The sequence below is a fragment of the Rhynchophorus ferrugineus genome, unplaced genomic scaffold, assembly GCF_030347505.1.
Source record: "Rhynchophorus ferrugineus isolate W39M unplaced genomic scaffold, kcgeb_rfMv2 rfM6, whole genome shotgun sequence".
Classification (NCBI taxonomy): Eukaryota; Metazoa; Arthropoda; class Insecta; order Coleoptera; family Curculionidae; genus Rhynchophorus; species Rhynchophorus ferrugineus.
In genome coordinates this window covers 32,918,723-32,944,407 of record NW_027472585.1, presented here as the reverse complement: position 1 = coordinate 32,944,407, position 25,685 = coordinate 32,918,723, and the positions used below count along the sequence as shown (strand labels likewise).

General features: G+C 34.0%; 2 protein-coding genes across 4 annotated transcripts in view; both read right to left on the bottom strand.

The window, feature by feature from the left end:
• Positions 1-20,500, bottom strand: part of LOC143198271 (uncharacterized) — a 52,801-nt gene extending 32,301 nt beyond the window's left edge. Inside the window, exons 1-2 of the mRNA XM_076407400.1 lie at positions 20,474-20,500; positions 19,868-20,131 (exon numbers count right to left, since the gene is read on the bottom strand). Of these exons, the coding sequence (XP_076263515.1) occupies positions 19,868-20,131; positions 20,474-20,500 (291 nt within the window). The remainder of the gene's footprint in view (positions 1-19,867; positions 20,132-20,473) is intronic.
• The window catches only part of LOC143198089 (uncharacterized), a 254,549-nt gene that overhangs the window by 146,327 nt on the left and 82,537 nt on the right, over positions 1-25,685 (bottom strand). The window contains exon 1 of one of the 3 annotated variants that reach the window (XM_076407053.1): positions 19,828-19,905. The exons of the other annotated variants lie outside the window; for them this stretch is intronic. The gene's annotated coding sequence lies outside the window, so the exon portion shown is untranslated. Of the gene's footprint in view, positions 1-19,827; positions 19,906-25,685 lie in introns of those variants that run through there. 3 annotated transcript variants of the gene reach the window in all.

Sequence of the window (25,685 nt, the reverse complement as noted above, 5' to 3'; positions counted from 1 at the left end):
TAAAATTAATAATTGCCCCTGAATAATAGAAAGGAATACTAATTTTCTTAAATAATATCGTAATGACGCTGAACCGTTAACCACATTGACTAAACAAAATATTTTTAACAAAAAAATTGAAACGACTTCAAAAAATAAATAAGGAACTCCAAAAACTAAAAATTTAAAAATAATCAAACCTAGACTTTTAACACAAAAAAACGTTTTAAAATAATATATAAATAACATGTACATAATAATCATTTTAATAGCTATATTGTGGATCAACAGCAAATATTATACCCAAAAAACACAGATATACCAAAACTAACCTAGAGAAATTTAATAGAGACCGCGTGAATATTTTAGCTGAATTTTTGGGTCCTCCTTCTTTAATACTTGGGCAATTTTAAGAAGTATATAATTTCATTAAGCATTTCATTATTACAGATGACACCTCATCTAAATTGATAATATTTTAAAATAATATTATTACTGTAACCTTGTGGACCATGATAATATATTATTTGTTAAATAATATCTCAGTAATATTACTAATCTATAATATATATACTAATATTAATCAATAATCTATTGTAATCTAAACAATTGATTGTTTGTTATTTGTTGCGTCTAATGACATGATGCACATTTAGCATTCTGGACGCTTCCGTGTTGATGTGGCTCTGGAGTTTGATTTGATGGAAATTTGTAAATTTTCTGATAGTGTTCTTGACCATCTCAATTTCTAGGCCACGACGGAGATCACAAGTAAATCACTTGGGTAGTGAACATGGGTATGGAATGGTGGCCCTAACACGCTTCACTGTAGAACGCTAGCCCTTATCAGGTTGATATTAAGATATTAAGAGCACGTAGAAATGCTTAGGTGACTTGATTATGTCCAAATTTGTCTTCTTGTCAGAACCACACATTTGGAAGATTTGGATCTCTTTTTATTTACATGATCCACTGTAGTTTCATATTCAAGTCAATCCAAAATACAAAGTCTCATTCGAACTTTGGGAATTATATGGCTTGGTGCATGGAGATAGGACGAAATTAAAACTGTTATGGTTATATTATGGGACCGTTATTTATTGACGTAATATAAAATGTTAAGACAAAATAAATAGATGAAGGGGAACGGCGCTGTGTTACCTGAAGAGACGCTTGGGCAGTCGATGGTAGCACATCTGAACTAAAAGATGGTCATCGAGATCAACGTTATTGAATGATATCCGAGATCAACGTCTCGGGGTTCTGTATCTGTTCAAAATCTAGGATAATATTATCTGAGTATTTTGCAGGTCGCTACAGAACTAATTCTCCATTTCTTGGTTCAACTGTTAATTTTAGTTAGTGGCGTTTGCGACTTCATTGCTGCTTCATCGTGGCCTGTATCTATTATATCGGTATACTATTATATCGCCAGCAATAGTAACTATTGTACTATGTTGTAGCTCAGGAACAATATTAATCGATATAAAATGTGCTATACATTATTTATTATGACTAGATATTATCGACATCTATTTCATATCGAAAAAATATTTATTTGTTAAAAGACGGACATCACTTAGGGTACCCGTTCCCATCCCAGCCCACTCCTGAGGGAAAATTACTCGAAAAAGGAGATGAATAAGAGTTCCCCACGGATCGCTCCGGAACGTGACGGCGACAAAGATGGAATAATAAACGAGAAGGAGGCAGAAAAACGACTTAATTGGGTCATTTGTATTCAGGATCATCAATTATATTTTCTACAATGAGAGCGCGACGTTATTTAGCCGCGCGTCACCCCTCCCGCCGTAACCCCCACTACCCCGACGATTCCGGCTAGAGGTCGTTGCGGTCTCGGAAGGAGGAAGCGCCCAGACGAGAACGGTCTCTCCCTCCTGTCGACTATCAAGCGATCGTTGGAGGGTAGGGATTGTCTCTCGGAGCGCTCAATACTTATCAACCGTTCAAATATCAAACCTATTTACTATTCATAGACCATTGTTACACAAAAGCATCAGCACAAAAGTTAGATTTGTAACAAAAGACGATAAAATCTGATCTGACCCAGTAAAATATTTTTAGCTTTGGCAAAACAAATTTCGGTGTTTTATTTAGTTCAGTATTAGTATCGTCAACAAAGAAAATATTGGCTGTTGTATTTGTTTTATAGCGCATATTAGATAATATAGTTTCATATTCATTGGAATACAACAATATAAAATATTAATAAAAAAATGATGCAAGGTTAGTAATTTATTATTTATTTTTATTTTTTCATCTACTTGGAATTAAAGACCAAATAAGAGCTTTTTACGGAAACATTATTTAATTTAAAAGAATCTGCTAACTGATCGATTCCTAAGATATATAGAAAAACTCAAATAAAACTGATTGCAAAACTGATTTTGCAAGAAAACAGTAAACAATAAGTCAAATACCCAAGTTTGTCAAAATTTACATGGCTTAGTTAGGAAAACCAGCTCTATTCGCTGAACATTTTTGTATAAATGCTGGTAAAATATGGAAAAAGTTGGGGCTAATAATTAGCTGTGGCTGTTCTTTAACAAAGAATGTTTATTTATACCCTGAATACTTCTTTTATCATCAATCCTATTATAACCTAGTTAAGGGTATCCATTACAATTCTCTATCATTACTTCTGAGGTGACACTAGTAATTAAGAGAAATCCCCATTATTATTTTCTGAATCTATTTCCTTATTCTCTTGATACAATCCCATATCCATATGTGGATGCTCCATACATCTATATGGGTTGAATAATTTTTGGTTTATTGTATGTTAATAAGGTATTTTCTAAATATCCCATATATTCCACGAAAAAAAGGTTTCGTATCTATGCGTATATATTTCATACCTATGAGATGCGTACCTTCAAGCTTATGCAGCGACCGCTACGACCCTTTAGACCCCAACGTATTCACCTACTTCATGTTCAAAAGTTGGCAACGCCGGTGGATTGGTACCATGCGATTCTCGGCTATAAAAGTTCTCGGCTTCCTAACCTAACATCCTTCTCCCGTCGACCACATATAGTACTTAACACATGAAATAAACAAGTTTTTATTCAACCAGTGTTTTCTGTTCCCATACGAAGTACTTTCACAAAATAGTAGTGAATGTTCGGATAAACAATCGCATCGACAGCCGCACATTCCGACCGACCACATCCTAAAATTGGTGACCCCGACGTGATCGATGATGAAAAACTAGCTCAATAGAAGCCTCTCGACAGATGCTCGACACGTTCATGGAAGGATAAGGCAAGGAACCGATCACCATCACATCGTTGACGTTATCTCACGAGACTAACGTCATGGATGAAGATCACCGAAGCTCATCATACATGACATCAACGCATGAACACCCTTGCACCACAAAACGGGACACATAAGGCACCACACTTATAGGTACCCTCAAACAAATCGAAACACCCCTAGACGAACGACCAGGACGGTTGACCTTCGATGGCAGCTGATCCCGTTAAACTACTGACTAAGGTTGAATCCCTATTTCATAAGCAGTACCTGGGTGATTTATTGCGTGATTGCGGGTGCACTCAGGAACCTTCATCATATGGAGGTAGGAAGGGAGTAATATAGCGACCGCTACGACCCTTTAGGTCACCACGTATTCACCTACCTCAAGTTTAAAGGTTGGCAACGCTGGTGGATTGGTACCATGCGGTTCCCGGCTATAAAAAACCGCCACAGTGACGTCTCGCTCTCTTTTCTTTTCTCTATCCCCTTGTAACAATACCACTTCCATAGCGATTCCGTACTTCCCTTGCCTGACCTAATATCCTGTCCATTCTCCGATCGACCACACGTATCATTTTAACATTGAAATAAACAAGTTTTTAGTCAACCAGTATTTTTAATTCCTGTGCGAAATCCTTCCACAAAATAGTAGTGAGTGTTCGGACAAATAATCGCATCGACAGTCTCAAATTCCGACCGACCAGACGAACATTTTCACACTTCCAACCAATAAGTGTCTTAAATATTTAGCTATGCTAGCATATACCACTTGGATAATATTTATTCTGATAGTTGCTTTATTTTATTCATAAAACTTACTTACTTAATTTACTTCATTGATGTTTGCAATTTGACAGCTGTTTCCTCGAGATATTTATCTACAGTCACTATGAGAGTATTGTTAGCAAAAATAGATACTATACTAGACTGAAATTCAGGAACATTACCAGCATAAATCAGGTAATGGGCTTACCCCAACACATTCGAATTCCCAAGTTACATTCAAATATGTACATGTTTTTAGATAAAGATAATAGGTTAAGTTGTCAGATGCAGTTATGAATCCCAATCAACTCAAGTGCATTGACCATGAAATGAACATGGAATGGAAATGGACGTGGCGGGTTCAAATTACGTAGCAAAATAATTGGAGATCCAATCTTCATTTGTAAGTTATGCGGTGGAGTGCCTGGCAAATAAAGTGAGTTTAAGAACTCTGTTGGAAAATTTACAGCTTCAGTGGCATCTCAAACTGCATCAATAGATTTATATGATACCAAGTCTCCCGGCACTAACTGTTGTATCTTCAGATTCAAAATGTCAACGTCTACATTTTTTGCCGCGTGTGTACATCGGGAAATATTTGTTCAATGAGAACATTTTGCGATTCAATGTTTGTGCAGAAATGAAATAATTAACTGATCGTGCGAATTACACCCAAAATTTATAATTTTATTAGTTACCAATAATAAATTATATTCAAGAATATTAGTTATTAATAATAAATTATATTCAATATTAGTTATTAATAATAAATTATATTCAATAATATTAGTTATTAATAAATAAACAATAAAGTTACTTGAGAATATATTTGATATGAGAGTTACACAGAGATAGTAAAAATGTTTAACCACTACGCTTGACGTATAAACACTAATAATAGCCGAAAACTGTAAAGGAAGTGAGAGAAGGCTTATTGTTTGAGATAACTAGTAGACCATCTTCGTTGTCATCTCTACTTCGTACTGTTTACTGGGTGAGAAGTGACACCAGTAGACACATGGAGGGGATAACTTACCAAGTGATAATAATTGATGTTATCGAGCGGGATAAAAAATGATAAAATTATTAAAATGACTATTAAAAGTTTAGTTGCATGTATTTTTATTGCCACATAATAAAAAATAATAAAAAAAATTAGGGTGAACACCCCTTATCACTTAGGGGTTTGAAAAATAGATAGTAGCCGATTCTCAGACCTACTGAATGTGCATAAAAAAGTTCATAATAATCGGTCAAGCTGTTTCGGAGGAGTATGGGAACGAACATTGTGCCATGAGAACGTTATATATAAGATAAAGAGCGGAAAAGTGTTGTGCATAGTATTAGGATTACCTGTTATAACTATTGAAAATCTCTTAAACTAAATATTAAACCTAATACTATTGCAATATTTATTCACAAAACTAAACATAATGAAATGTCGATATGTCAAGACCATATTCCTACTATCTGGATAGATTCCAATAATTCGCAATGATTTACGAAAGATGTGTGAAACCTTGAAAAGTCGTGGTGGAACACAACTGTTGACAGTAAACATTTGACGATCATTTCGTTCCTTGAAATTATTTTAAAATACACAGCACTCTCCACCGAATAATAGCTAATAGCCCGGCTTTCGACGCATTTCAGCTTTAAATGTAGTGTGGGTCAATTTATTCCCTGAGATCACAATCGTCCTCAAATAAGGCGACAATAGACGAATCCTTTCTCATTGCCAGTAGCTATCGTCATTAACTGGATTGCGTTTATAGTGATTAAGTATTGTAAATAGACATTACTACATTAAAAGTATTTTTTAAACGTTTCTGCTAGTTTTGTTCAATTTTCATTACTTTTTATTACATTTCTATTTAAAAAATATTGTAGAGATGAAAATATATCAACGTCCAATATCTCCAACATATTTTTCTGAATTAAACAAGAAGATCAATATTCTGAATTAGAACAAGTACGAACAAGAGTGCTTCGGGGTAGTTATGAGGCATATTTTTATTCTATATTAATTATATACCTGAACTAAATACAATTATAATAGCAACATACTTGGTTGGCAATAGAATTAACTAAAAAGATGGAGAATACAACTCAATGAGGTTGAAAATTTTCCTATTGACTTTACCAAACGTAAACTTACATTACTACTGGGACGCAGAAAAAATATCGATATATCTTTATATCGATATTTTTGGTCGATAATTTTTAGGCCGACATATCGACATCTCGATATTCTTTTAGTCGATATTTTTTCTTTTTTTTTCAAAATAAATTAAATATAATTTTTTAAAAACCTTTAAAAGCAGTACTGAATTTTAAAAGTTTGGTGCATTTTGGTACTGAATTTTAAACGTCCATCTAAGATATCAGTACTTTTTAAAATATTTTTAAAAAATATATTTTTTAGGCTAATATTTGACTATTTTTATATTTTCTTGAAAATATCGATATATTTTTTGTAAAATATCGGTATTGGTTTTAAATATCGAAAACGATATATATCAATATATCGAAATATCGATATTATTTTCGGTGGCGAACACCTCTACTATAGTATAAATTTTAAATGCCAAGTTTTGTGAAAAAAATGTCAATATCATTTAGTTAAATAGAAGTAACGTATATAAAAAGAAAATAGCTTAGCTGCAAGTAAGTTATATATTTCTATATTGAAGAGCTAACATAGCTATAAGGTATAATGGCGATAACTATGGGTTTACACTCAGGATAGCCATATTTAACACAATTACTCCACAAAAAAATCTAAACCAAAAAAACTCAGTTATTACAACGGCTGAAGTAATTTTTCGTAATTTATTATTTCTACCAGTGCAACAACAACTTTATTGAAAAATAGGAAAAAGGCACTTCATTGAATAGCACTTTTATTCCTTTTTGATTTCATATCCAACCAGTATTGTGAAGCATTATCTCCACATATGTTCATATAATTTATAACATATTATGTATTATTATTATTATTATTATTATTATTATTAAAATTATATGTTAAATTGAAACTATATATTTTCGACAAATTTTCATGGCAAATCGTAGCAAGTGTCCTTTGACTCAAAACTATAGACTATCTTGAGCTGTAAACACGAAATGAAATTGAACGAACTCGGTTTGTGGTAAAAGAAGCTACCCCGACATGAAGAAAGAAATCAGAATATGAGCTAAATTATCCTTGAAATTAAGGAATTGATTAAAAAAAAAGACAAAAAGCCAGAAAAGTATGGTACAGAACCAGACATGTTGTAGACAAAACAATATTTAATATAATTAGTAATCAGACAAATCAAAATATTAAATAATATAAACAGAATTGCTTCGACAAAGTGCGTTAGGCCCGGAAGCAGATAAAGATTACTCGCTATGGAAAGCATATCGGAAATTTAAAAGACCACTTATTAGAGTACCACTTATTAAAAATAATCAAAATGAATGGGTTCGATGAAAAAGTTGAGTTATTCGCAGAACATTTAGCTAACGTATTCCAAATGAATGATATAGAAACTACAATAGATATAAATCATGGTTATCAGCCCGATGTTGTAAATCTGATTCCTCCAATGGAAGTTGCCACAGAATTGATATCTCTGCTGAAAAGATATTCGAAGAAAATAAATACTGCCGTGCAATATTCCTGGACGTCTCACAAGCTTTTGACCGGTTATGACATTTAGGATTCATCTACAAAATGAGCAAATTGCTACCGCGGAATTACGGTCGACAACTGGAATAATATCTTTTCGAAAGAAAATTTAGAGTCTCACATGAAGGGGTTATTCTCAACACTTAAACCTATTTTGGCTGGAATTCCACAAGGTAATGTTTTGGAACCACCCCTATATATGCTCTATACTGTTGATATCCCAACAAAACAAGAAACAATACTTGGAATATTTGCTGATGACACAATTATAATGGCAAAAGATGTATGTCTGTCTTAGGTTGTAGAAAAAGTACAAGTAGGCGTCAACAAGATCTACAAATGGACTGGAGGTTAGAAAATACAGTTGAACAGCTCCATATCTGTACATGTTAATTTTGCGTTGTGGCGAAATTACAAGAACCTAATTATATCACTTGACGGATGACCGATTCGTTAAGCAGAATCAGCTAAAACCTCGGAGTATATCTTGATAGTAGGTTAAATTGGACATCATGTTAGACAAAAAGCGGAGTAGATTAGACTCAAAGTCAAGCAAATGCACTGATTATTCTTAAGATCCTTTCAACTTGACTTAAAATCAAATATATTGGTTTATCAGTCAATCATAAAACCAATTTGGACCTATGGGGTGCAAATAAAGGGTTGCACTTAAACATTAAATCAACTAGTAACCCATCGCACCTAAAACAAAATTCTACGATTTATTACCAATACTTATCGCTACGTAACCAACGAAGAGCAGCACGATGACCTCGGAATCATATGGATACACGGAGTGATCCAAGATTTCGAAATACTAGTAATAGTAATAAATTATTTTGTAAATTAAGATTGTACTAAGAATATCTAATGTAAGATGTAATTAATAAAAAATGACGATGTTTTAATCAGCAACAAGCCCTTATATTCTGTTCTTAATGAATAATGTCATACCGAAGAATTTAAAACTTATACACATAGATTTATATTAAGTTCAGTCATGTTATTATAGTTTTAATAGTTCGTCGTTCTTCCTTCATCAATCTTCATTCATAATTCAATTCATGTTTGTTTTGTTTACGTTCTAATTCCTGTTTTACTAGCCAATTTCCATATCATATATCACGAACTTGTAATGTTGGACTTTATATTATCGTTCAATTAATTATGTTGTCCGTAAATATAACGTAATTCCGTTCTATCTAAAATAACCGCACCATCAACATTTCCGCATGTATAGTTTTATTATATATAAAAAAACAGATGTTTAAACGTTCATAATTCTTGGTAAATTGACAGTATTAATCGGAAAACATAAGAGGCTAGAAAAAATTGTGTATCCATTTCAAAAAATATAACGATTCCTGTATGTCATTATAGTTTGATCGAGTTCAAAGTAGATAATTTACAGTATGTATTTACTCGACATATATTTGATTAACTAGTTAGTACTATCAGGGTATCGCTAGTGGACACCATTACTTCATTATAACTTTTTATTAGCAGTTAATTTGCATGTTTTTTACCTTTAAATCGACTTTAATTCCGTTTCTCTGCTTTTTGAGTACAATACAAATCCAATAAAGAAGCCTTTTAACTTGCGTTTGAAAATTATAAGTTAAATTTAATTTTTTGTAAAGATCTACATTATTGTGCAAAGTCTGCACTAAATCCGGATTAACTTGTGCCTACTGGACAAATTATCTGTTAATGTCAGGTTTTCTGTGAAGCTATTATACTGCAGGAATGTTCGTCGGGTAGGTCGGTCGGTCGAAATGTGTGGCTGTCGATGCGATTGTTTGTCCGAACACTCCCTACGATTTTTGGAAGGAATATTCATGAGAACTACAAACACTGATTGAAAAAATATTTGTTTATTGCGACATTAAACGATACATGTGGTCGACGGGAGAATTGATAGGATATTAGGTTAGGTAAAGGAAGTACGGTAGCGCTGTGGAAATGGAATTGTTACAAGGGGATGGAGAAAAGAAAAGAGAGCGAGACGTCGTCGTGGTGGTTATTTATAGCCGGAAACTGCATGGTACCAATCCACCGGCGTTGCCAACCTTTGAACTTGCTGTAGTTGAATGCGTGATGGCCTAAAGGGTTGTAGCTGTCGCTACATCACTCCCCTCCTAGTGGAGCTGCCGTGGAACGTACCTCTATGTGGTGCAGGTTCCGGAGTGCACTCGCAATTACGTAATGAATCACAGGATCAGCTGCCATCGAAGTTGTAGCAGGACGTCGTTCGTATTGGGGCGTTCAGAATTGTTGGAGGGTACCTATAAGTGTGGTGCCGTACGTGTCCCGTTTCGTGATACATGTGTTGATGTTATGCATGATGGGCCTCTATGGTTTTCGTCCAACAGGTTAGTCTCGTGGAATAACGTCGACCATGTGATGTTGATAGGTTCCGTTTCTCGTGCTATCCCCCCATGCACGTGTCAATCACCTGTCAAGTGGTTAATATTGAGCTGGTTTACCTGTCGATGTGATTGTTTTTCCGAACACTCAATACTATTTTTGGAAGGAATTTTCACGAGAACTAAAAACACTGATTGAAGAAATACTTGTTTATTGCGACATTAAACGATACCTGTGGTCGACAAGAGAATTGACAGGATATTAGGTTAGGTAAAGGAAGTACGGTAGCGCTGTGGAAGTGGTACTGTTACAAGGGGGTGAAGAAAAGAAAAAAGAGCGAGACGTCGTCGTGGTGGTCTTTTATAGCCGGGAACTGCATGGTACCAATTCACCGGCGTTGCCAACCATTGAACTTGCTGTAGGTGAATGCGTGGTGGCCTAAAGGGTCGTAGTGGTCACTACAATACAGTAATTGAGAATACCGGAATATGCTAAAGAAATAGTTGTTTATCAAATAATGTAACTTTTTTTTTTTTATGAATCTTGATATATTACTTGAGAAATAAATAATTTTATTACATTTTATATTAGGTATGCTTATGCAATATGCTGAAAAGATATGCTTAATACAATCTTAGTTTACAAATTAATTTATTACTATTGTTCTATTGTACTTACATCAATGTATAAGCAAGATCAGTGCAGGATAAATGCATCATTGTGTATTTCTCAAAATAAAATAAAATTAGGCTAGTGTTAACACTTGAACAGTAGAACTTATTCCCTTTAAGTTCGTTTGGTTTTTGAATAAATTATTCACTCGCCGGCTTCGTTGGCGCAGTGGTCAAGGCGACAGGCCGGTCTGTTGGGATAGTCGCGGGTTCGAATCCTGTTGGGGCATGGATGTACTTTATGTTTGTGATTGTAACTGTAAATATCTTTAGGCAACAGTGGGAAATCCGACAAGGAATAACCATCTCAGTTACGCCAGTAACCAGGCTGGGTAAGATCGGATGGTCTCTAAGTTGGTCACTGGTTAGTCGGTAGACTTAATGCCGAGAAACCTAATTCGGAACCCACGTTAAACTATAGGTCCACTCCAGATAAACCCTTATCGGTAGAAACGAGACTTTAAAATATTTAAAAAATAATAAATAAAAAAAAACTATTCACTCCAAATTCGTGTGGTTTTTCACTACTTCAATAAATGTAATTAAGTTTAATTTTACCAATGATATTCATAATACCATCACTACTTATAATCAACAACTGTCAACAATTTTACACTGACCCAATAGTTCACTCTTCACTCTTCCAATAATTCGTTCATTCTTATTGCCTACTGGGAATGACAGTGTTAGCTATAACATTTATAGATAACGTGTATAGTTATAGTTATATTATAAAAAAATTATATAAATGTTCATTTAATGATGTCTCCATTTCCGCATCTTCATTTTCTTGTTAAAGGTTTTCCACGTTTTTTGTCATGTCTCTTATTAGATAACGATTTTGTTAAATTGATAACATCGAAATTTAGGTATCGTAATAGTAAATCTTGCAATATAGTGGAATTAAACCCCGTAAATGATGTTCTGTTGAAACAAATTTAGGTATTTTCAAATTAATTACACAAATATTTGTTTATATATAAAACAAACATGAAGCGTTATTATCACAATTGTCAAAATGTAGCAAATATAAGTAGCAGAATTATCCACGCCGTTTTTAAAAAAGACGACTCGTATTTATTTGTATATTTAATATTTATTTTACTCGATACTATTTGATTAAAAAGTTAGTAATATCAGGATTTTCCGTAGACACCATTATTTAGGTTTCGCTTTTGTTATCATTATCCCATTAGATTGATGACATTGTCTTCTATGTAATTTTTCATAAATTATCGATAAATTAACTAGGTACTTGGTAACTTGGTAATCTTCATTATCGATAATGAATTTGTAGCGACCTTGAGCATGTCGAATTTTACATCGTGGAATAACGGTCTACAAAATACCTAGAAATATAATCCCAGATGTTGAACACGGGCGGGGTGCCATCACCGCCAACTAGAACCCGATAACGAATAGCTGGCAACCCCGAGACGTTTATCTGGAATGTTATTGAAGGGTATTTCCATTCATTCAGTACTCGACCATCGTTTGGTTTAGACGTGCCACCAGCGACTGCCCAAGCCTCGTCACCTGGTAACACCGCTGCCATCCGTCTTATCATTTGTATTTTTACATTTTTATATTACTTCAATAAATAACGGTCACATAATGTAAACACCACTGTTTCATTTCGTTTTACCTCCATTCACCGAGCCACATCATTTTACCCTAAAAATTCATAAAAATTATTACTTCAATATCGATTATGAATTGTACAGTCGAAATATATCATATAATAAATATAGGATTTATCTGCCATATACATCCTTTTGCTTACTTTTTGTCATCGGTTTTATATTATATTAATGATTAAAATAGCAATTAAAACTTCGTCATTTGCTAATAGTTCTGTCCAATTGGATATCAGAAAAATGATATTTGTAATATTTCTTTACTTAAAAACATTTTATTATTTAATACAATTTTAAGAATAAAGAAATAAAAACCTCTATGCGGTTTAAGATCTTATTACAAATACTAATTAACTATTAAATTATGTTTTTGAAACGCTTAATTGACCTTGATATCGTTCAAGCTGACACACAAGTCACATATGTGGTTGTGGTTTGTTTAGGTTGAATAAACGCCTGTCTATGTAATGTAAATAAAATATATATGAATAAATATATATGTTGCAACTTGATAATAACAAAATGATAGTTATAAATTCCGACTAATATATACATATTCGAGAAAGAACTAGTTGATCCAAGAAATGTATTTGCGAAATCGGCTAGTTCTATGTAGTCTGTGGATTGGTTCAAAAACTTATAGAATTTGTTGGTACATGAAGTGGAATAAATAACGAGAAAATGATAGAAATATTTGATGAGTGAATAGAGTAAAATGATGTGAGCAAAATTAATATGGAGGTTTTATTAATAAAGGAATATATTCCCTAATGGGCCAGCTATTGCGTTGAATTAATACGAGGTCAGTTCCAGATAGATTATCGCATCGATGATAAGTACGCTTGATAATGTGTACATGATACAATGATGTCAAATCAAATGCGATTATGCATATGTATGTAGAAACTATTTTTTGAATATATATTATTAAAATAATTAAGATTTTAGCAATATACAAATAATTAAAATAATTAATAAATAATATAATAAGTTTCCAAAAATAAATAGATCACTGCTATTTCGGAGTCTTTAATATAGTTTTTCACTGGAAAATTTATTCCCATGAACAGTATTTAGTGGCTTACAATATAACATATTTGTAGATAAAAAAGAAAAGATATGATTTACACTTACACTATAATATGACACAAAAAAATAAAACCTAATGACATAACTTTGAAATAAATGCAGAGATGTTAAAATTAATTAACACCTTTAGAAATATTACAACCATTCAGTTTTTCAGTGAAAAGAACTAGTATAAAAAATCAAGTCAACCTTTGGTTGACCATACCATACCATACTATTATTAACCATTATGATACATGTTGTTGTAACTAGTTACCAAAACTTAGTATTTGAGTGAAACAACTTTCTTATCTTCAAAATAATTAATACATATTATGACCATTTTTATATATTTTAAGTATTATAATTAGGTATAGGATAAAAGTAAATAGTGTATATAAAAAAGTACAACTGAAATATAAAAATTAAGTTTAAATAAAAAAAACAGAGCGTTCAGTACCATCGATATGGGTTCCACGCCGTTCGCTCAGAATCGTCCTTGTTAAACAAAAAATAACATAATAGTTTTGTGAAACTAGTAGGTTGTATGAAATATCTGGTTAAAGGTATGAAAAGATTTTGAAATGAATATTTTTTGAGTAGCTCTTGGACAAAAGTAGCTTTCAAAGTCGGCCCTGAGTTTACTCACATTGAACCAAAATAATTTACGTACTTTGAAACTGTTTCAAGGTATAATTTTCAGAGTATTGATTTAGGAATAGTGTTCCTTCTGAAAAACCATAAATGTCAATATAATTTCAGAAACCAATATTAAAATAAACCCCATACAAGAAAACATTGGTTGCATTCCCTCTCGTCCTTGAGCTTTAAAGAATATTTAGTATGAATTTCTTCACAAGTGGGAATATATCAGTATTAAAATGTGTATCACATTAAAATGTCAAATATTTCATCAAATGAGTAAGGCAATGTTTGTTGTTATCTTCAGGATATTGATGTAATAAGATAGATGACTTTATATTATCTGGAAAGAGCATAAATGTCAATTGTTACAGAAATTAATTTCTTATATTTCAGGGATTTTTGTTACTGAATCATTTCACCGAATTCATTGCTTTTGATACGAGAAAAAAACTTTCAAAATAGGATTGTCTTCACAAATATTATGTGGTTCACATACAGAAAAACCGACCATTAGTTGCGTGAGCGTTACGTCATAAAACACCTGCGAAATACAAGGAGTTTTTTTTACGAAAACCCGACAAACCATTATGAGGAGAATTGCATTAAAAATTCTCAGATCTCCCTTTTCATCCGACGTCTAAATATTTTCGGTAGATTAAACAAAAGTCGATTAAACTTGACGATTAGATGGCCACATGCGCGTGTCTGACGTAGCTCACGAGATGCCAAAATAAATACGGCTCCCAGTGAGACTGAACAAATATATAGCGCAATGTTTTCATTACACAGTATGACAAGACTTAACCCAATAATTTATTGCCTGTTTATTTGTATCGTTTCAGATTTTACAGTTTCGATTTCGATATAATTCCGAATATATTTACTGATTCAACACATACGATATGTATATACGAGGACCAGTAGCATATGAATAGAACCGCGGCGATATTTTCCCATTTATCATGGAATTGAATGACCAATTTTTTTTGATCAAAGTTACGCAAAACTTATAGATGTATAAAGAATATGTAATAAAATAATTGTACGCTATTTTACTAATGTAAATTACGTCTTAGTGACATTTTGTTAGTTTAAGACTTAAAAACTTATAAAATAATAAGGACATATTATTGTTGTAACTTAGGCCATAAATTTAATATATATTTTATCATTGTTTTACCAACAAAAACTATATGTACTTCAGCTGAATATCATAAATAAACTAGATCAGTAAAATTATGTTCTTCCAAAATGGAATTCCTTCTCTCTTCGTATATGCGTATTTTGAAGTACAATAACTTCCTTGATCATATTTTTGAATGTCTTCAGCTATAACTATTTACAGGGGATGGACGAAATAATATAAACTAGAGATGTACACATAATATTTATTAATTAAAAAAGTGTTGAGCAAACATTTATTTTTAAAAAGGTGTAATTCTTCGCGGAATAGATTCGTAAAGTGACTGAGTGGTTTCCAACGGAATGCTATTCCATATATCAAGACATTCACCAAAAGCTTCAATAATGTTAAAGAAAGAAATATATTCCTTACTTTCTGCTTTTTTGCAAGCAGCCACCTGAATACCACGATATTGCTGCCCAAATCGTAACAGAAGCTTCCCCATGCTTGACCCTAGGAAGCAGGCAGTGTGGAACGTAGGTTTCTTTTCAGGTTCTCCGTACATAAACTGTTCTTTGTAGGAAACATTCACGAGAAACAAACTGTGGAGGTTATGACTTGGTACATCGAGGTAAAACAGTGATGGTTAAAAGACGTGGCTGTTATTTATTGATTGATGTTATAATATATAAATAATACAATAGAAATAACGGACAGCAGTGTTATCTGATGAGACGCTTGGACATTCGATGGTGGTAAGTCGGACTTGAACGATGATCCTTCAGTACGTACGTGAAGTACCCTTCAATGATCTCGGAGAATTGCAGATCCTTGTTACCGTTTAGTGACTGTCTTTGCTGGCAGTCCGCACGTGTTCAGTATCTGGAATAATATTTCTGAGTATCTTGTAAGCCGTTATTGTAAGATGTAAAATTCGACATCACTCAAGGTCCCTATAAAATAAACGATTCATCGTTGTACCATTCCTTTCACAATTTAGAGCTGTCTTCTGTTATAAAGGGGTTTGCAATCGCAGCCGTTGCATAAATGTTGGCTTAGTGGAATTCTCGCCTCGCCTCAAGTGAGTGTTGATTTCTACTATAGTTTTATGTAGACTGGCCCCAATCTTTTTTAACGTTCGACGCTCTCTGTCAGTTAACTTTGGGTTTTATCCAATATTCCTCCTCGCCGATGATGTTCTATAGTATATTCAAAGTTTATTTATATATGCGTCATCAAGATGTTTAATGTATTGTCTGCTGCAATTTGTAAATTCGTTTTAAAATCAGACAATATTTTCCTTCTCATGTTATTCTAGTTCGAAACACAATGCTGTCTGATTAGTTCAAACACGTAAACGAATGAGCCTATCAAAGTCGTCCAGTTGTCAGACGTGTGCAAAATTCTTGAAAGCAATAGTGAGAAGAAGGTTATAACTCTAACTTATAAACTATTATGGTTGTATAATTAACTGTAGCTTTTAATTGTACTAGAATGTTAAAATAAATTATATTTGATAACAATTTTGTTCAATTATTTTATTTAGATTAGAATTTTGTTGTATGTCAAACACAAACTGAATTACAACTCAGAGCGGCCACATTGTGACGTCACAAATTTCAATGACGTATGTACATATAAACTTTGAATAGACTTTAGATGTTTTGTGTATGCTGTCATTACCGTGAATACTGTCGTTCGGAAAATATCAAAACAATCTGTTTTCACACATTTCACCGATCGCTTGTCTTAACTATCTCAGAACAAAGTATATAATACAATGAAATATAACCTACTAGACTTGGCATGTAAATTGAGCAATACATACGCATCGCATTATTTACGGTGGAGCAGTATTGCCAACACAAGATGAACTATGTTATATGGCATGGTGTTCATATTATTTTATTTACCCCTTGTAGAAAGTTATTTATTCTGAACACATTAAGATTAACGTTTTAATAAAATTAGTTTTAATAAAATTGCATACCACTCAGTATTCCCAGTGACTCTAATAAAAGTGGATGCAAGTTTTTTTCCCGATTTTTATCGACCGCATTTTCCGATCAGGAATCGAAATTTGCATTGTTCCCGGGGCACTAGATGGGTCGTCCGGGAAAATCGATTGGGGAAATGATTAGGTGGTTTCTGGGCCCCACCGCAATCTGAAAATCACAAACGCCGGAAACGAGCGTTCCATAAAAATCGGGTTTAATAGAGGTCTGGTACGTTAATGGTTTTCGAATGTATCCGTTCTTCCATGTTTTGTTTTCCATGTTGCATTTATCGTGTATGTTTTGTTGATATTGATACGTTCTTTTCGACAGACATTGAGAAAACAAAACTTAATGTTGGGTTTTTTTAGAAAGTTTAAACGAAGCATTTTTGTGAAAATGTATGACGTTTTAAAATATAACTCGATATCTGACAATATTTTTTTACATATTTATATACAATATACAAGAATCACAAATTTCAGTTTAATGCGATACGACCAAGTAAGTTTTCGTTTATTTGGTAGCATAAAATCATAGACACTTGACACTTTCGACCAATCAATCATTGGACTCTTAATTTCGAATGACTTGATTGAAGAAGACTATATATGCAATAGATGTGTTATAATGTTAAAAATAAATTATATTCGAAAACGTTATAGTTTTTCCATTATTTTATTTGCATATACTTTTGATATATAGCCTATTAAAAGTTTTTTGTACATACGTTATCAAGATGTTTCCTTCTCATTTTATCCTAGTTAAAAAAAAAACATTAATGCTGTCTGATAAGTTTGAACATGTAACCGAACCAGCAAAGTCGTCCGATTATCAAATGTATGTAAAATTTTATAAAACAATAGTAATAAGAGGTTGTAACTCTAACCTCTAAACTATTGCGGCTCTATAATTATACAATATAGGTTAAAGACAAAATAAATTAAAACTCAGTCATAAACTTAAATGACATGATTATTTGACGGCACATGTAACCAAATGTCTACAAAATTCTTCAAAACAATAGTGAGATGAAATAATTAATTAGATTTGATGATTATTTGATGGGATTTCTCTTATCATCTTCTTTTTTGGCCTTTGATCTTCTTCGGAGTTGTTCGCTGTGTATTCCACACGAAGGTCCATTTGGCCGCAGAAGACCGTGGCGAATTCGTTCACATTTTATTTAACGGACATGTCTAAACCATTGCTATATACGTCTCTGAATTTGCTCGCTAACTGTGCTCCAATTCTTGCATCTTAAACGAGTATGTCACTTCATTAATAGATGTATTAATTAGCATTAATTGAAAAAAATCTTTGTTGCTAGAAAACCCTCAGTGGAGGCCCTTTTCCTCTTCTTATGTGTGGACTCATAATATCGTTTGTCTACGAGGCTATCACGGGCAAGATGTGTCACCCTTGAAGATATCCAGTAACATAGATGTCAACATGTTTGGTCCTTTATCCTGGGTCAGATGTAATATCTGTACATTTCCAAGAGATGTTAGAACTTCGTAAGTTCATTTGTGACACGATGCCAAGAGTTATTACTTTTTTATTCTGTTAATTTTATTGTGTCTTTTGTGAGTTTAGCCAAATGACGAGTTTGTTAACGGAGTGTTCACGTTTTGTCTTTTTAATTCCCATTTATTATTTATAAAAACTCTATCATTCAATATTTAATACTTTTTATTTATTATTTTCTATTTATTTATTTATCGACTTACTCAATTATCTATGTATATTTTATTTTCCTTGTTAAATTAATGTATGTTAAAGGTAATAGTTTTACGGTTGTAACTATAAAATACAACTTATATAACACTTTCGTAAGCCAGAAACTGATATCAAAGTGACCAAAATAATGTAACCCAAAGAATACATAAACGCCAGCGAGAGTGGTTCTTGTTGGCAGCATATCTAGCGTGTTGGCCTTTTCCCTTTCCCTGCTGAAGGAATGAGCATTATAGCGCCAGTGTTGATTTTTATTTAATTGTTTATTTGAGATTTGAGATTTTGGCCCTAACGAGGCCTACTAAACTTAGTGGTAGGATCTAGTGCGTCTGCTTCCCTTGATCTCATTGCACGTCAATTATTGTTAGTATTACTGTAGGGTAGGTGCTGGTACGTCACATGTTACTTTCCCTTCGTATCGTTTGCGCATATTTCATACTAGGATTGTTTATTACTGCCATCAGTTATCGCTATTATCTGTTATTATTGTTATCTTATTGTTTATCATTGTTGTTGACCACTATGGGCTAAGACTACCTGTCAATACTGTCATTGTCTGTTATCAAAATTATAAATACCAACCATTATCGGTACCATCAGTCCTATGGCCCGCTAGAATAATTAATTCCCTGTACTATTAGCTGCCAATAATATTAAATGTAAGTGATTATATTTAAATAATTAGATAATCAATGGGTCTTCCTACATAAGTACCTGGTTTTAACTTACTGAGAAGTTAGTTAGTCGGCAAGAACTGGTAATAATATATTAATAAATTTAAAAAAAAATTCGAATAACTATAATGTATAACGTTTCATGGTTACTCAGACTTACAACGGGTCGAAGGTCTATGATATTCTAAGTAAAGCATAATCAAACTTACACATCGGGACAACACTGACAAGACAACATGAGACACTTACGGCTGCGACCTGGTCCTCTTCGGGATGGTGGGCCGGCTGCAGCTCCTGGTAAGACTCGCCGGAGGAGCGGCGGCTGCCGGCGCCGCAGACGGCTCGACGTAGGGCGCGCGTCACCAGCGCCCAGCAGAGCCCGCAGCGACGCCGGCCCGCGGGCCCCGCCGCCGCCGACCCCGTCACCTGCCGCCCGCCGTCGCCATCCCCGCAGCACGCCACTGCCGCGCCTGCGCGCCTCCCCCCTACCACCTGCCCCCGTCGCTTCCGCGCCTATCTTTGCATCGCGCCGACCGCGACCTCTTCTGGACGCCGGCGTCGGTCACCGCACTACTGAAACAACACGATTAAAACTGATCTTAAAACACTTTTCGTATCGTATCCTTTGTCGTTAGTTTTCCGTCTTCTCCGTTCTCTTTCCCTAGTCCGTTTCTGTCTTATCGACTTTTGATTTTTCTTTATGCACTTAGTAATTTCATAAATTAGTTCAGTATCATGACGCGAATAAATATTGCTCTAGTAAAAGAAAGAGGACTTTTATATCAACAAAACTGATAAAACACCATATTAAAACACAAAATAAAGAAGTCTCATCGGTAGATTGCACTCACATACAAAAGCCATACCTAGCTTCAATGCCATAGCTTCAATGCCTTTATATTAAAAAAAACTATGCTATCATTATCAAGTGTGCTTGTTATGTATATAATCTCGCTTGAGCACGTATTTCAAACTTTTAATTACCATATACTGCCAAATTAATACCAAATATATAATTAAATAGTAGTTTGTAAGATAGCGAACCAGCTATAAACAAGTGTAATGATTGGTATTTTTAGTTAAACTAAAATTATAACTTTTAACTATATAGATAATCGTCTAGAACGCTGTCGAGGATTACTTTTATATACCGGTATTATCGTAACTTCTGTTACCACATAAAACTAATTAGTGTCAGTTGGTGATTCTGTGTTCAATAACTTCAATTCTCTATCATACAGAAACCATGCCTAGAGTATATTCAAAATAACAACGAACGAATGAAGATTGAATGTATTGCTTTGAGGTACGTAGAACATTCCTTCATACACTATTGGAAAATAGGATCTAAATGGTGCAAAGATAACCCACAAAAAGCTCTAATGGAACTTCCAGACAGTGCTCTTAAAAGAATGCATTTTTAAAAACGTATAATAAAATCAATGGACCCTTGCAATTTTAATTTGTGTGTTTATATAAGACATGGATATTTCAAAATCAAACATTAAATAAAAATAGCCTAAGGGTAACAAAAGTTGATGGAAAAATATAAACGTTAAACATTTGATTAGATTTTGTTAGCCATAATATTTATTAATAATTCATTGCAGATATACTGTTCTTCATGCTGGAAACAGGAATATTTCACAGATATAGAAAATACAGTGATTAAATCTAGTTTTATCAAGAAAGATGCACAGAGGTAGTGACAGAGGAAACTAAGGAAAAATTAAGTTATATCTATATCGTTATATAGTTATAGTTATATATATATAGTATATAGTTATATATATATATATATATATATATATATATATATATATATATATATATATATATATATATATGATAAAATGACTCAACAGGAAAACACTCTAATGAAAGAAACAAGAACTAAACGTAAAAAATACAATTGTTAATCAGATAGATTAGGTTTTCGGGGTATGCCACTGCATGCTGTATGCATTTTTGTAACATTGATTTTTATTGTTTTTTTTTAATTGACATTCAAAAGGCAAGACTGCAAGATCGGTCAAGGCAAACCATCTCAGTCATGCCAGTAACTAGGCTGGGTAGTAAGACCGGATATCCTCTGGGATAATCTACTGCAAGTTTAATGCCGAGGTCAGTGGTGCGGAGCCCACATTAAGATGTAGCTTCATTCCACATAAACCCTGCTGAGAACGACGAAATCATTAGGAATGTCAACTCCGTTCGTTCTCAAATGCCTCCAACTTATCTTTTAAACCATATTGTCACTCCTAAAATATTCACGCAAATGATCAGTAAGATTCGGAACAAGAAGGCTCCGGGTTTCGATAATAATTCGATAGCCCAACTCAAAAATCTTTCTTACAAGCAGCCCGCCGAACTAAGTAATATCATCAACGCCATTCTAAAGCTGCAATACTTTGCATCCACATGAAAACATGCATTCATTGCAGTTATCCCCAAAAAAAGGAGCTAAGTCATCACCTTCTGACTACAGATCTATCAGCCTACTAAGTTCCATTTACAAACTTGCTGAAAGAGCAATTCTTTATGCTCTCAATGATTTTATGAAGACAAACAATATCATTCCAGATGAGCAATTCGGGTTCCGCACCAAATACTCAGCCGTTCATCAGGCCCATCGGCTGGCCGAAAAAATCAACTGTGCTTTAAACCGACTTGGAGCGGTCTTCTTGGACCTAACCAAAGCCTTTGACAAGGTTTGGCACGAAGGGTTAGTGGCGAAATGTATCCGATTAGGTCTATCTGATGACCTAACAGCTCTTATCAAATCATTTCTGTCAGGACGATCGTTTCAGTTTCAGATTTCAGTTAAAGAATATCTTTAATATTCTCTCTAGCCGGAAAACCATCGACGCAGGAATTCCACAAGGTTCCTTTCTGGCACCCGCTCGATTTAATATTTTTCTTTCAGATATCCCTAGGAAATCACAAGTTGAGGCAGCTTTTTACGCAGACGACACTGCTTACTTTGATTCTTCAAGAGTTACAGCGCACTTCCGAAGCAGACTTCAAAAACAACTCGATGAGACGGTCCAGTGGTTACATTTCTGGATGTTGCAGGTCAACCCATAGAAAACCCAGGCCATCTTCTTCCACAAGAAGCGTTTCGCACCGAGCATTTCGCGTCTTAAAATCGGGAACGCCGATGGTCAGAAGAAGCCACCTATCTCGGTCTTGTCTTCGATCGCAAATTTAGGTGGAATTCCCATATTCAAAAGTCCCTCCATAAAGGCCAAGGTATTGTTAATTTGCTGTTCCCGCTTGTCAACCGGGCCAGCAGGCTTCCTCTCTCTATAAAATATCTCCTGTACAAGATGCTAGTTCGATCAGTCATTCTATACGGCTCCAGTGTCTATATATAATACGTCTCACCTAGCCAGGTGGAACGTCTTCAAGTCTTTCAAAAGAAAATTCTCAGGAGAATAATCAATGCATCCTGTTTCGTCAGGTACAATCAAATTCATAGAGAAAAAGATGTCCCCCAAGTTCACGATTTTATATCCGAGGTTTACTCGAGATATTTCTCCACTCTTCGTCTCTTGGACAATAGATGTATTACCGAGCTGGCCGATATTTTAGGCCAATAACTCATTCGGCTCTTCGTAGCCTTATTCTATCACAGCCGACACTTTTCCGTCGTGCTCTAACTCCAAATTGTCTCCACCTTCACCGGCGAGCGATTAACTCATGTACCGCAAGCTGCGTGGTGTGATAACGACGCTACGTCCTTGCATGGCCCTTGTGCCTCTTAACGGTGTTACCGGTTACGGGCACCCTCCTTACTAACACTAAGAAGTATCAGTTAGGGACATTGGATCAGCTGATGGGTGGGGTTTAGTGGGTAGCCCAGAGGCAGTCTCCACATAACCAGTCCAAGTCGCTTATTCCTGCGGGTTTTCCCGACCAGGTATCCGTAACAGGATTCTCATTCAGGCTAAAAAAAATCCACATAAACCCTAGTTGAGAAAAATAGGTCACAAATATCAAAAAAATACAGATATGCTCATATTAAAACACCATATCTGTAACATTTTAATGATTTTATTTATTCAAATGAAATAAATATCGTTTATGGCAAAATTAACTCAATTATTTTATGATTTATTACGATTTTTATTATATTCTATGTTTTTTTGGCTTTTTACCTATTTTATAATAATACGATAAAATGTGTTGTTTAAAATATACGATATATCTATACTTGTAATATAATAATCAGGATTTAAATATGAAATTTAAAATATTCTCAACAATATAAAACTGGCTGAAGCTGGAAATTCCGAACAAACGTAAAACTTTTCAATAAACCGAATGTTAATAGAAAAATGTATTCTATTTTACGAGGAACCGATAAAACAAATACTGGCAATGGCGCACACCTGACAAATTAACGAAAATATCTTGTTGCTACATACTTGAATTCAAATTGTTTTCGAATTCCAGGACAACGTTCTCGTTTTACGGCGCTGATACGTGATTACGTTCCACAGGTATCGCATAACATTTAAAATGGCCTTATACGACTTGACGATAACGTTTAACCTCAAAAACGATGATGACGTGCTACATGAGTTCGTCAGTCAAAATGTGATAAACCAGGGATGATCAAAAGCAGAAATGAAGATTTGTTTGTGGTGGGGTGAAAAATGATATGAAATAAAAAGCCAACAGTCGACTTCACATCCTTTCCAACGATTAACTAAACCAATAATCACTCAAAGCAGAGTCCGCGAGAATCTATATCAAGATCAACATTTTGACTAATGCAAATTAGTCTTATCTTATATTTATTAATATTTTATAATTGCTGTGGAAGAAATCCTACCAAAATTTAATCAAAGATTGATCATAAAATATCAGTTTTAGCTAAGTCAATTCAGTTGACGCACAAATCGATTGATGGTTAAGGAGTATCGAAGGTTTAGAGTAGATCTTCTAAATCTACCATTAATTAAAGATAGTTTTTCGGCAAAATAGCGTTTCTCTACAAGGCACTTAAAACAGACGTTCGTTTCAGTGATGACATCTTCATCCGACCCAAATCTCTTACCACTCAGCTATTTCTTCAGGTTTGGAAACAGGAAGCAATCGCATGTTTCTAAATCTGAAGAAAATTAGTTGATTGTTCCTTAGTCTTCGATGTTTTTAATGGATCAATGTTACAAAATTCCGCAAAAGCTTGTTCAAGTTGCGGCTGAACATCGCCAAGCACTCTTTTCAAGAGGTCGCACAGTTACGCTTATGGTAGGGAGTAAGCAAAACATGTGAAGCCTTCAACTTCAGGCAAATAGGAACAATGTGCAAGGCTGTACGTTACCAGAAAGGCCATAAACCAAGTATATGTGGTAACATTGTAATCAAATTATTACTTGATTGTTACAAACTTAATGTTGTTTTGATATCACTTTATTATTATGTTATGTGATTTAAATGCTACTTAACGATGCTAGGAATTTAATTCATTACTGGATGTAGCAGTATATTTTTATGATTTTGCTTTTATTACCCAACTTATGTGCAATACATTATATAATTCAGTTGATCATATCAGACTTAATTGTCTGGAATACATTCGGCAAGACATAATGATAAGAAAAATAAAAACTAGAGGTTGTTTGTGTTGATGGAAGAGAAAACCCCTAAAATTTAAAGGGACAGTTGTATATTAAATGCATTTTTATATTTGATGTATTTGTATATTAAATGATAATATTTCAATAATATCGCCATTAATTAATAGAAAGAGATATGATTTACGTGTGTTAAATTCACTGTCTATTATTATCATTCGTTATGTATTGTAGCGACCGCTATGACCCTTTAGCCACCATGCATACACCTACAGCAAGTTCAAAGGTTGGAAACGCCGGTGGATTGGTACCATGTGGTTCCTGGCTATACGATACCAGCACGACAACCTCTCGCTCTCTCTTCTTTTCTCTACCCCCTTGTAAATGTACTACTTCCACAGCGCTATCGTACTTCCTTTACCTTAACCTAATACCCTGTCAATTTTCCCGTCGACCACATGTATCATTTTATGTTAAAATAA